A 13,258-nucleotide genomic window follows, 5' to 3' on the forward strand; every position below is an offset into this window, starting at 1 on the left:
GTGGGAACATTTCTAGGTGGTTGAGACAGCAGATTTACAACCAAGGAAAAAGGACAGTCTACATATACTGTAGGTGACATTTGCAGATGACTTCAAAAGTGGATGGTCTACTAGCTGTAGGTGTACAATGTCATGGTATCAGTTTTTGAGGTCATTATGCATGACAGTCAAACGTTAAGTGTAAATATGGCATGCTACAAAGGTAGTTCTGAAATGAGACCTCTATATTCAAAAGCCATACCTAACAACAAAACCAAATGTGTCAACATACACAGTTTCCATTTAAGACCCTCTGCATTTATTTGGGAAAACATGTAGTCTTCTAAAGAGACAAAAGAAATGTAAACAGTAGCAACATTAAAAACAAAGATTAAAATTTAAGCCACCTATAATTTGCAAATTATATACCGCTGAAGCACCGCAAATTTCACTGTTGTGTCTGTAATCCCAATGAGCCTTGTTGCCCATTCGGACTTTTCCCCACAAACTACCATTCACGGGATCAAGCTCTTACAAACATTGTTAGCATTTCTCTTTCTGTAGTCCTTATTTCATGCAACAGTGATAGAGCCATGATGTGGTTTCAAGATGCAGGTACACATGCTACTAAATTCATTTACAATTTATCTGCAGTATCTGGAATGCTATACTCACAGCATTAGTATTTTATGCCTGAGGAGGTTATTCACTTGTGCTACTGCTACGAATGGATTCCAAAGACCTACATGACACATTCACATTTTAACTGCATCTCTGTCACTGGAAACAAGAATCCCTAAAAGGGGCAGAAGGGTTTTATAAACTCTGTCAAAATAGATATTACAGATGGTTGTAAAACCACAACAGGTTAGTTTAAACACTTCATTAAGTCAGCAAGATAACATTTACATGTTTGCAAACAGTAAATCAAATGTGGATGGTATTTCACACACATAGAAAAAAAATTAAATACTCACAGCAGGATTTAAATACAAAAAGTGTTTTTTGTGGAGACAAAACCTTTACAATCTCCATGTGCAAAGGCATCTGTCCCTGCACTCATATTTATTATAAATCTATGGTTACTGCAGCCTTACAGAGGGGATATCCCCCCTCAGTGACCTGCTTTGGTGTGCCAGACGCTGTAGTTTTTGAACTCATTGGTAAAAAAATCTTGCTATATACTGTTCTACACTCATAACCTTCTTAATTCTGGGTGGGTAACTACTATAAAGTGATTTGCAGTCATTTCTATATACATTGTGGCATCCAATCAGTCAAGTGCTGTGATGTATTTTCCAGCTTGCCCTTCTTTACTTTTTGGGCTATTTTTTAATGAAAAAATTCATATATTTTTTTTTATTAAATCATGGCTGAAAAAATTGTAGCGTTTCCAATTGTGATGTTATCATAGGGTAATGTGAGCTATGTCCATAGACTTCAATGAGCACCTTCGTGCATGTGCTCTGCTACGCCTACTGTTTTTCCTCAGTGATGTCACTGCAAGGGAAATACAAGTTTTGAAATTAATTTTAAATATGAAGGTCATGACCAAACCTTTTCCTGATGGGGGAAATTGCTGTTCGGGAGGTTCTGCATCGCATGCTGTAGTGCAAAGGTAGGTTTCAAAACACTGGCAAATCACTTTAACAAACAGTTCAGAAAGAGTTTCACAGTATTAATCCAAACATACAAAACTCTGTAAAAAGTACAAAATGTTGGTAGAGAAGAAGCATTTAGATGGCAATGTCAAGTGTTAATAAAAAGGGTTTGTTGGCTAGAAATGTATGAACATTGTGATAGCTACTGACCAAATATGTAAACTATGCAGCCAGTCGCAAAGAGTAAAAATCATATCCAGAGCAGACACCTATAAAGATAAGGGATCCTAGGGTAATCATGAATGAATACAAGATACGAGTCTGCCATGTACAGCAAGGCACAATGGAGATTTATACACTGTGATGTTTTTAGCAGTACAGTCAACAATGGGTAGTAAGGGTTATCTAAATCACAAGCATACAAACTCCCACACTTTGTAGCATTTTAAAAGGCCTACTATTAAATTATTCATTTAAAATCATGTTCACAGGTAGTGTTTTAAGTACTAGTTGAGCAATTCCAAAATACTACAGAGGCCAGTAAAACAGACAGCAATGGCCAAAATCTGCTTTTTATTGAAAATTAACTGCTCCAACCTCTCTCGCCAATTTTTCTCTGAATACTGCTGAGGCACTGATTATCTCATAGTTGACATTACAAAAGATAGGAAAAACAGTTGCTCAATTGTGCAACACAACAGCACAAGAATAAAAAGTTCAGCAATGCCTAAAAGTGAAAAGTTCAAGATGGAACCTTCAAAATGTTCAGCTTTAAAATAATTTATATTTTGCTGGTTTTATGACTCTGCCATGAAACATAATTATAATTTAATGAAGAGAGACAGGATTAGACATGGGCAACTTCACCGTTTAAAAAGAATATTTAAGACTCTAGCTCAGCTCTACCATTTCTTGTCCCAACCAGTGAAAGATACAACAGATTTAAGTTACAATGAGATGCTTTCCACTGTTTGTTTTCTAAAACAACACATTTTCAGTAGCAAACTAGTATATTCATTTAGAGTTTACCAACACTTCCTCTGTCAACTACAGTAATCTCTGCCTTACCTCCGCTAGGAAAGCATAAAAACAATATGGAGCATATAAGAGATGCTAGACATTAACGAAAAATAGTCCTGTAGTACACTGAAAAAGGTATCATAGCTCACACGAACCTCGGACAGATAAGATATCTTTTATTTATAAAAACATAAAAATGAACCACTTAGGTTAAGCGCTTTCATCTACTACATGTAGACATCATCAGAAGTTATTGAGTTGGGTATACGCTGTATTGAGTGTATTTTAGATGCTAGACCTTACAATGCTAAGACCTTCCGTTTTGGCATAACAGGGGTGACAAAGAATAACACCTGTGACTTTTATTGCATCTACATTTTTAGTTGAATCTCATGCATCTAATATTAAACATGCTGACAGTAACACATATTAAAGAACACTGTTTCTGTTAAGAAAGCATACTTTGGTATAAATCCAGAGCCCCCCCCAATTCAGTTAAAAATTTAGCCTTTCCAAAAAGGGCAAATCTTTGCTTCAGACAATACTGAGCAAAATAAATTAGGTCTGTGGCCTGTATTTAAAAATGTATTCTTAATTCTTTTTAAAAGAATTATCACCTCTGTAAAACCATTCCCAACTCTTCATTAAGTGGTCTGATCCTTTAGGCAGCCCCTAAGACTGTGCAAATGCTCATATTACAAAGTACACATGGGACTCGGTTAGCTACAGGCAGCAGAATGAATCCGACTTCCTAAGGGGAAAGAAAAAAAAAAGGGAAAAACTCTACAACTCTACAGATTCTTATCAAAACTAGACAACAGACATAAGTAGTGCAATTATTCTTTTTCAATTTTCACTTGTAGATGACTACATAATTCTGATTACAGATATCTTGTCAAAGCTTCAGAAGAAAACAAACCACACAAAACAAAGTAAAACTGTGACTGGCAACTGACGGACTGCGTTTTCTGACAGACCTCCACTTCAGCATTCTAGGACAATGCCCCATTGCCGAAAATATATGCCTACAAAGACTAAGGATGACTTTTATTAGCTGAGTGAGATACTGCAGTGGTTGGTAAGGTCAGGTTAATGCTTGCAAGTACTGTTAGGCTGACAAAGAAAGATGCGATAGCCAAGGTTGCTAACAAAAGCTGCAAAACTGTTACTGAAAAAGATAAAATCCAACACAATGGTAAGCTGCAAGATAATGCTGGTAGATGTAATACTGAAACTTGAACCGTCAAAAGACAGACATGCATATTTTACAACTTTCATCACGAGTGTAAAAGTTGTTTCACGTAATCCAGAGGTATGGCTTTCTCCCACAATTACTGCATATATCAAAATAAATCTTAAAAGTTTATTTATTACATGATCCCTTTGGGTTTTTACAGTTGTTGATGCACAGTTTGCATTTTCTCTTTTTAATAAAATATTTCAACAGTACTAGTAGGTGCTACTTAATATTATCCAGTCATTCTTATATTAAAACTGTTCCCCTTCTCTTCTTTATGCTTTTGTTTTTTCCTCTTCCCATGACCAGGATGATTGCCAAACTTTTTTCATTTCTAAAGAGCTTCATGGTACATTTAGCCAGCAAAGGGTGGTATCATGTCACATGATGCCATTGGTGAGGTACTGGAAGCCATCATACAGTTTAGTGGTAATGGATCGCATACTGCCATTGACCATCTGATCAATTAGCATCTGCAGTTGTTCTTCAGTCATATTCATATGAAAACGTTCCTTCAGGTTTCGAATAGTGCTGGATCCATGGAAACAAGGCAGCTGAGAGCCTAAGAATAACACAAGGAAAGAAAAATAACATTATTAACTGACAGATGCACTTAATTACTGAAATTTCAGTCTGGCAACCAAGCTAAATGGAATGCATTCTCTGACCTATAAATTAACTTTTAGTGATTTACCTTTTAAAATATGGATCTGTTACATCAGTAATATTCACATATCTATTTCTCTTCCAAACTAATCACCTACTAACCTACCCTATGCATAAAATCTTATACACCTTAAACTTCCTTCCAACTAATCTTACTTTCACCATTTCTCCGTCATACTCTCAATGAACTTAAAACAATTACACAGTCACCACCAACTCAAATAATATCACCAGCAACACTCTTTCCCCAAAAGATACAACCTTCTTTAAAACTCTTCTCTCACACTAAGATTATGTCCTCTCTCTAAATCTGTATCTCAATCACAGCTTAGCTGGCAGATAGGCTATAAGGGGTACCTCTATTATAACCTAGGTGGCAGAATCTGATAATCCCTCTCACAACATAAGTGGCAATTGTACTGCAGAGAATGCCTCCATTTCAACCTTGGTGGTAGTTAGGCTGGTAAAAGTACCTCTGTTGCAGCTAAGGTGGCAGACCTACTTCACTATTATGAATTTCTGTCACATCCAAAGGACAATTACCCACATGACATTCATGTTTTTAACTCACCTCAATTTAAATGAAAATAGATTACTTATTTTTCTTTTACCTTCTCATTTTTATCTTAATTTATACAAGAAAACAATAGTTTAGGTACCTACCTGGTAAATTCTACTCACTGCTCTCCCCAACTCCCTGTCAGCACAGTAAACAATTGATCATTCTGCTTGGTTGCCGCATTAGCTTTCAAAGCTACCATCTCTTTCACAACAACACTAGGATTCTTTGCTCAGCTTACCCCAGGAAATTGCCTGAAACATCTTACCTCCCCAGCTAGGCACACACATTCCAATTCACTGCCTGAAACAAATCCTCCATCCTCAACCATCAATATTCAACAAACCACTCTAGAATACTCCCCATCATTCTTGGTGACTTCCACTGTAATAGATTAGGGTCTGAAGGTAGCCAGCTAAATAAAATGCTGGAACAGTATAGCACTGAACATCTAGTAAAACTACCCACCAGGTCTAATCAGCAAACAAAGAATGACTTCACACCTGACCTAATAATTAATAACATTAAACACTGATGTACCAACCTAGAAGCCTTACTAAAAAACTTCAGTGACCATTGTCCTGTCATGTCAGTAATATCCTTCAAAACAAATGAAAAAACACATTAGACAGTGGTTGTCAGACCATTTCTTGAGCAGAAGCTCACTATTAATTCAACAGCTGACACCACTGATTGAGCCGCATTGCACTCTATCAGAGATCCTACATCAGCACTGGCATTTTTTCTCTCCACTTTAACTACCATTCAAAACTCTCTCTACTCAGCTACCTGTAGAAGGCATATAGGTCAAGCATACCACTGGCTAGCCAAAGTAATTAAAAACACGATGAGAACAGAGAGAAAGACGCTTGAAAACAGAATCCAAACAATAATAATCTGCACCAAGCTTACCTTGCCTATAGAAAAAAAACTACTAGAATTTCTACTAATTCAGCAAAGTCTCTGTGCTTAAGTGAAAGGCAAATTGCCACTTTAAACAATTCCAAGCACTTCTGGAAAGAAATAAAGCAAACAACAGAAAGCATCACTAATTCCTCTCTTACTTCAAACCTAACAACCAAGACAAATGCTAACTTTGCAAACAATTATAAAAATGTTATAAGTTCAGAAAATAATGCACATATTCCTAAATCCCCAACAAACATCGATAATATACAAGTACTTACACCCTTGATGTGACACCCTGATCCTATGTGTAAAAATGGGGTCATGGATGGATACAAATACTTACACCTCAACTCATCTACATCCCCTGGCAGAATTCTCATCAACTTTTCACTTTTCAGAAATCTATAAAAATGAAACCAAAATGCTATTAAAAACTCTTAACTCCTCATCACCAAATGTAATCAGATACATCCAATATTCCTCAGGAAAGCACCTGGCAAAATTGCAAAACCACTTGCATGCATATGTAACCTTTTTTTTATAACAATAACAGTTTCATGAGCCTTCAAGTACTCTGTTATCATGCCTCTCCTTAAAATACCTTCACCATGTGTCTTCAAGGACTACAGGTCCATCCACCAGTGTTGATGGCTGTGAAACGTACACTGGGAATGTGGATTATACCACCCAACCTTTCAGTGCAAAAAATCTGGACAAACACTACTCTAATGGGGGGACAATGGGCCAAAAATAGAGAGAGATTTATTATATTGGATTGACAACCATAGAAAGTAGGTAGAATAATAGGATTTGTGTTAACATGCATGTTCTGAAGGATATGAAGTACGAAATTGAAATGTATGTCATTCTGTATTGTCTTCAATCTTCAGTGATTTCCCAGTAAACCACAGATTTTACAAGGAACAGTCCAAAAATATGATACAAACATCTGGTCATGCTGCAAAAATCTGGACAATCTCCCATTTGTTATGTTTTTTTATTTTTATTTTTTGAAGCCAGAGTTTGCATGATGCACAGCTTAGCATAAACATGTTTAGCTGTGCTCACCTGGTTTGCGTGAAATGCAGCAGTGCACAAATTGTAGGATTGGACCACCCAGGTTGTAGACAGCACCCAGGCAGCCACAAACATAAATTGGATGCATTCAATTAACAATATTGGCTATCACACAAATACAGTAAGCGGCGTTGCGCTATGATTCACAGCGAGGACATTACAATAACTACTAAGATAGGGCATATCATGTCACTAATCACATGGCAACACATGTTAAGTGAAGGTGTGGAGTGCAGATGGTCTCTGGGTTCTAGTACTGGGTGTGCAAATTTTGTTTTACTGTTGTGAGAGTGCAGATTATAGCAATAAAGTGCAACATACAGAACTGCTTTCTCAACCTTCTTAGGAGAATCGTTGACATGGTTCATTTGACTAACACATTTACACAAGTGTCTGAATGCATAATAATCTTAAAATTGCATTGGTTGCCACTGTTGTGCATTGCTTAACATCATGAAAAGACATTGCTTGGCAGTACAAAATTTCACCTACTGTGTTTGCGTGATGGTAAGTGTTGCTCAACATTTTCAAATGTTGCAAAACCAAAATGTGCTCACTCTCAGTAACAGCGAGATGTGCAATAGGTGGGAAAACATCAGCATATAAAATGCAATTGGCAGGAAATGCTCATCATACATTGAGCTTGAGCTATGGCAGGCCTGTCAGGAGTTGCTAGTGAGGATGTGCGCTTTTGGGCACAGAGGTGGGGTATCCATGAGTCCAAAGGTCCCAGGACTATACACGGTCAGGCTCAGAATACAAGTCTGAAGCCTAGAATAGTATTGCCAGGGCTTTAACCAGTGCTACAGGTAGCCCCGCACCAGTGAACAATGCAGACATCACTTCAATAACCTAAGGAGGAGGAAGCAGGATACCCTTGGCCATTGGCCCGGGGAATTTAGTACAGGGGACACCCCGCAGATGTGCAAGCATCAGTTTCAGTGAGTAATTTTAAGAGTTAAAAACTGAATATAGTTAAGACTGGTATTCATAATAGTGTTCTGTTTTTTTTTCCACAGCTGCTATAGACCGAGCTTCGAATGTCAGGGCACATGCCGCATGTTTGGTAAGGATGCAGGAAGCATGTGGTATGTATGCATCAGAACAGTACTGTCTAAATAGTATTTTAATAATAATAATAATACTTTGTATAGTAATTTAATAGATAAGAACAGCTTAGTTGGTATTTGCATATCTCAACTGCAAAATAAACTATGCATGCCTTAGTCTGTAGCACAAAGCAATGGTGCCATATTCTCAAATAACAGTAAGCATGCATCTCTAAACTATAAAAGGAAATTATGCATGCAGTAGTCTGTAGGACAAAATAACAGTACAGTATTTGAGAGTAATCATCGGTTGTGGGTTCAAAAAATACACTTCCCAAATATAAAATACTGCTAGGTTTTCATCATTACTGGAATGCAACTTCATACCTCTATGCCAGTGGCAAAACTGGCCTTCTCTAAAGTTTAATCAGTATAACTGGCACATGCATATGTGCAATATATGCACATATCAAGGATTGTTGGCTGCAATCTGTAATATAGTGTGCCTCTGTTATGAACTGGGTAGTCTTAAAGGTAAGGAGGACACTTGTTAGGTGTTTGTAGTCTTAAAAGTAAAGGTAACAGAACACAGTCAAATAATTGTATCAGTGCTTTGTATGTCACATGTGACGTTACTAATATTCTCCCTTTTCTTCTCTCACCCCAACCGTTTTCTCTCTGTTTTGTTTTAATTTTTTAGTTTTTGTTTTTCCCACAGCACAGCGGGGTAGGCCTGTCCCACAGGATCCTCCTGCCCCCACTCCACTGCCCAGCATATCTGGTGCACAACCTGGTAGCACCCCCTCTACTGCTGCTGCACTACCAGCCCTCAGGTAGTTGTGACCTGCAGGATAGGCCTGAGGCTCCTTCCGGGAGCAGTGGCAGAGGGGTGAGTTTATCACCTGTGATGAACTGCCAGAGATGGTGTGTAGGATTGTTCATAGGTTCATAGATTAGTACTAGGCTAACTGCCACTGTAGGCCATTTTAAGCCTAGCCATTTACCCCATGAATGGATCAAACCCTGTACCCTGTATTTATAAGGTAAACACCCTAACATTATGCTAATTTCCAGTGTACCACACTGTGGGTGCACGCCTATGCCAGATGGAAAAACTGCTCTCCATCACTGCAGTAAATAACATAAGGAGACACAGATGTTAGACACTGCAGCCATCGGCACAGTGAGGTGACAGTGCTGACAGTCTAGTGGGTGATGACTTGTTTCTCCCTGTCATCCAACTTGAAGTCCACAGGTTCGGGATTGGTCATGCCTGATCATGCTCCCATAGTGGCTGTACTTCTGCTGATCTATCAGTGAGTGTGCTGTCCACACCCAGATGTGGCAGGTCATGGGGTCATGGCCCTGGGTGTTTCCCTGAAGGCAGCATGTCCAGCAGACATCAGTCAGGCTCAGGTAGCAGCAGCACTGCATCTGACCTTGGGCGTGGAGGTGCCAGTGCAACTCCTGGCAAAACCAGTTCTTGTGGTTGGGGGTGACAATGATGAAGTGCCACCTCTACCATGCTCGATCCCGCTCCCATAGTGGCAGTATTTCCACTGATCTAGCACTACATGTGTTGTCCACAGCCAGATGTGGCAGGTCGCAGGGTCATGGTCCTGGCCATTCCCTTGAAGGGAGCACATCCAGCAGACATTGGTCATGCTCAGGTAGCAGCAGCACTACATCTGACCTTGGGCATGGAGGTGCCAGTGCAACTCCTAACTGGGTCTGGAGGTGCCAGTGCAACTCTTGGCAGAGACAGTTCTTGTGGTCAGGGGCGTCAATGACAAACTGCCACCTCTACCATGTACAGCTCACTCTTGTCTGACATACCAAGATGTAGATCTAGTACTGAGCTTGGCTATGTTCATGCAGACTCTCACACACGACTTTCACATACAGGACTCCTAGAGACACACACACAGCCTGCCTGCTTCCCTTTCTCCCTCACACTTACACTCAAAGACCTTTTGTGTCAGCCTAGGCCTCCTGCCCCCCCCCCCCCAGCACCCTGTGCAAGTGATGATAACTGTGCCATCCTGTTTTCTCTCTCTTTTGGATTCAGAGATACAGAAGCTTTGTGTCTCATGCACAAGGTGCACAGCTACATTAGTGCCTAGTATATCTGCATTTGTGTTATTGAACTGATAATTGTACCTGTCAGTTATATTTGCTTTGCCAAACGATACAGTGGATAACATCATCATGTCAGTACTTTCTAGTGTATTCTCTTGTAAGAGTTGTGAAGTCAGGAACTGCAATGTGTGTCATTACTTTACAACTTTTTTCTTTAATGTTTTCTGGTACATACATATGCTGCACATCATAAGACATGCCATCACATTCAGATGTCAGGAATGTATGACAGTACTGTAGTCAAACTCATCAGAACAGTCAGAGTATAATACTCTCTTTCACATGAACCTCACCAGACACATGCAACAGATGGACTGACCACAGGGCTTTCTTATCAAGACAACACAGGTCCCACTAACCTTGACATGATGTATGTGGGTAGATTAAATACATGTCACTGTCATCTGTCTGGCTTCTCAATAAATTGTAACTGTTATTCTAAGCCTATTACTTTTGGTTAAGCACTTGGGCTTCAGGCCAGATGCCTTACATTAAGAAGGTTGGTAGTCTACACTCTTGTGGGAGGAGAAGGTATTACTGGTTGAATGCTTACTGTGCCTATTGTTCTAAGTGCCTTTGTTATGGTTTACGCATGTGACCTCCAAACCAGTTATTTTACATTAGTAAGGTTTGTGGTGTAGACTCTTGTAGCAGGAGAGGATAGCTTACACCCTTCTAAGCTGGGAATTGCTTGTTGAAGGCGTATTGTGTCTGTTATTCAGAAAGTGTCTTAGTTCTGGTTTAAGCACTTGGGTTCCAGACCACTTATTTCACACTAGGAGGGTTTGTTGTCTACACACTTTTGGGAGTCTTCTACTGAATTGTGGCGTTATTTTAACTTTTTTTTCTTCTGTTGTGATTGCGATTTTCTGCACTTTGAAATTCTTGTACATCTGCATTTGATAGCAAGTGCTGATGTAAAATCCCTATATACTTCTATATCTAATAAATGGGGGTTGGATGCAGCATTTAAGTTTCTGGGGGATGGACCTAGAACATCATTTATTATTTCTCTTTTGGAATTTTGTCTTACTCACCATTTTTTTTGAATTTGATGGAAAATATTATTTACAAAAGGAAGGCACGGCAATGGGTGCTAGTTTTGCTCCCTCCTATGCTATAATTTTCATGGGGTATTTTGAAAATCTGTTTTTGTATACTTCAACTTTCTTTCACAAAAATGTTATTATGTATAAAAGATTTATTGATGATTTGTTGTTTTTGTGTCAGGGTGATCCACTGGAGTTCAATGATTTTATATCTAATTTGAAATTTAATCCATGTGGTTTGGACTTTACTTATGTTGTGGATACAAGGTCCATCCAGTTTTTGGATATTAGTCTTTATATTGGTTGTGATGGAAAAATTAATCATAAACCATTTCACAAAACAACGGCAGTCAATAATTTTCTACATGCTGCAAGTACGCATAGCACTGATTTAATCAACTCTTTACCTTTAGGTGAGTTTAAAAGAATTGCTGGTAATACATCAGAGGTTAGGAATATTCAAAGGGAGTTTGATTTAATTTGTGAAAAACTAAAGAATAGGGGATATCAGTGGAATAATATTATGTTGCATAGAAAAAAAGTGGAAAGAGAGTTAAATTTGGGTTTTTTGGAATTTCATCCCTATTATAACATCAAGGAAAATAAAAATAATAGAGGACCTTTAAAAACAACTTTTAGGGGTAAAATTATTCCAGATGATGAGAATAAAATATTTTTCGTCAATAGGTATTCACTATTTTCATCTAATTTAAAACAAATAGTCCAAGAATTATGGCCTATTATTATGGGTGATGATTTTCTTAAAACTATTATACCTAATAGGATTATTTTTTCCCATAGTAGGTGTAGTAACCTAAAGGAATTGGTTAGACATAAAGGTAGGAGGGACAAAGTTGGAAATGCAGGTACCTTTGCTTGTGGACGGTGTAAGATATGTAAAAATATTGTAAACTTGGATGGCAGTGAAATCTATGGCATTAAGTATAATGCCATTGATCATTTTAACTGCAACTCATTTGGGGTAATTTACATAATTGGCTGCAATTGTGAGAATAAAAAATGGTATATAGGACAAACAAAAAGAAAGGTTAAATTGAGGGTTATGGAACACATGGGAGACATTAGGAATGCTAGATTGGATAGTCCAGTGGCTAATCAATTTCATCAGCACCACAATGGTGAATGTATGGATTTAATATTTAGTGTTTTGGCTAAGCCTGAGGGGGGTGGGGGGGCAAACTCTAATTTTCAAAATAAATTATTAAGAATGGAATCAAATTTTATAGTAAATTATAAAACTTTACATCCTAATGAGTTAAATCTAGAGATTTAAACATGACATTTAATATTGATAATTATATTATTTATTTCTTTGTTAGAATGTAATGTTGGTCTATGAAAAAGTTATTTGACTATAATTATTCAATTTAATTAATTGTTTAATGATTTAATGATGGTCTAATGATGTAATTAGCTGGTGTATTTAATGACTGGTTTTGTATGTAAAATTCATTCCGTTGAAGGCGAAGGCCAAGGTACCAGAATCTTGTGAAAAAGTAAAGATTTTTCCAGTTGGCTGCTATTTTCGTTTGGTGTTTTGTTATTGTGGTTTTCGAATGTGTTTTTCGAGTTTTGATAGCATAGGCTCAATTCAGGCTTCCTGAATCTAGACTGTTTGACATCATTTGAGCACTAAAACCAGCCTTCTTACATTAAGAAGGACTGTACCCCTGTACCAGAACCATGCAGCTAAGAACCCATCTGTGCTGGGGATTGCTGGAATAAGGCTCACTCTTGGCCTTTCTCTTTGCTTACTTTTTAAAAATCGTTTAACTTTGCTTGTATTCCGGCACTGTGTTTAACGAGTTTGCACTCATTATACCGGAGCTGCTCAGAACATGCATTGCTGCCCTGCGAGCAACTCTGTTGTGCATTGTGAAACACTGGCACATTTTTGTACCCCTAGCCCTCTACAGAATAGACACATATCCAGATATCAAACATGTTGCCAA

At 38.1% G+C, this 13,258-nt stretch overlaps 1 protein-coding gene across 6 annotated transcripts in view; it reads right to left on the minus strand.

The window, feature by feature from the left end:
- Positions 1-275: 275 nt before the first annotated feature.
- LOC122809174 (phosphatidylinositol 4-kinase beta-like) overlaps positions 276-13,258 on the minus strand; it is an 845,265-nt gene continuing 832,282 nt past the window's right edge. For all 6 annotated transcript variants that reach the window (XM_044080472.1, XM_044080469.1, XM_044080470.1 and 3 more), the window contains one exon: positions 276-4,399. In XM_044080472.1, the coding sequence (XP_043936407.1) occupies positions 4,218-4,399 (182 nt within the window). In that variant the 3' untranslated portion in view covers positions 276-4,217. The remainder of the gene's footprint in view (positions 4,400-13,258) is intronic.

Source organism: Protopterus annectens, chromosome 8.part0 (genome assembly GCF_019279795.1).
Source record: "Protopterus annectens isolate FY-2018-M chromosome 8.part0, PAN1.0, whole genome shotgun sequence".
Classification (NCBI taxonomy): Eukaryota; Metazoa; Chordata; order Ceratodontiformes; family Protopteridae; genus Protopterus; species Protopterus annectens.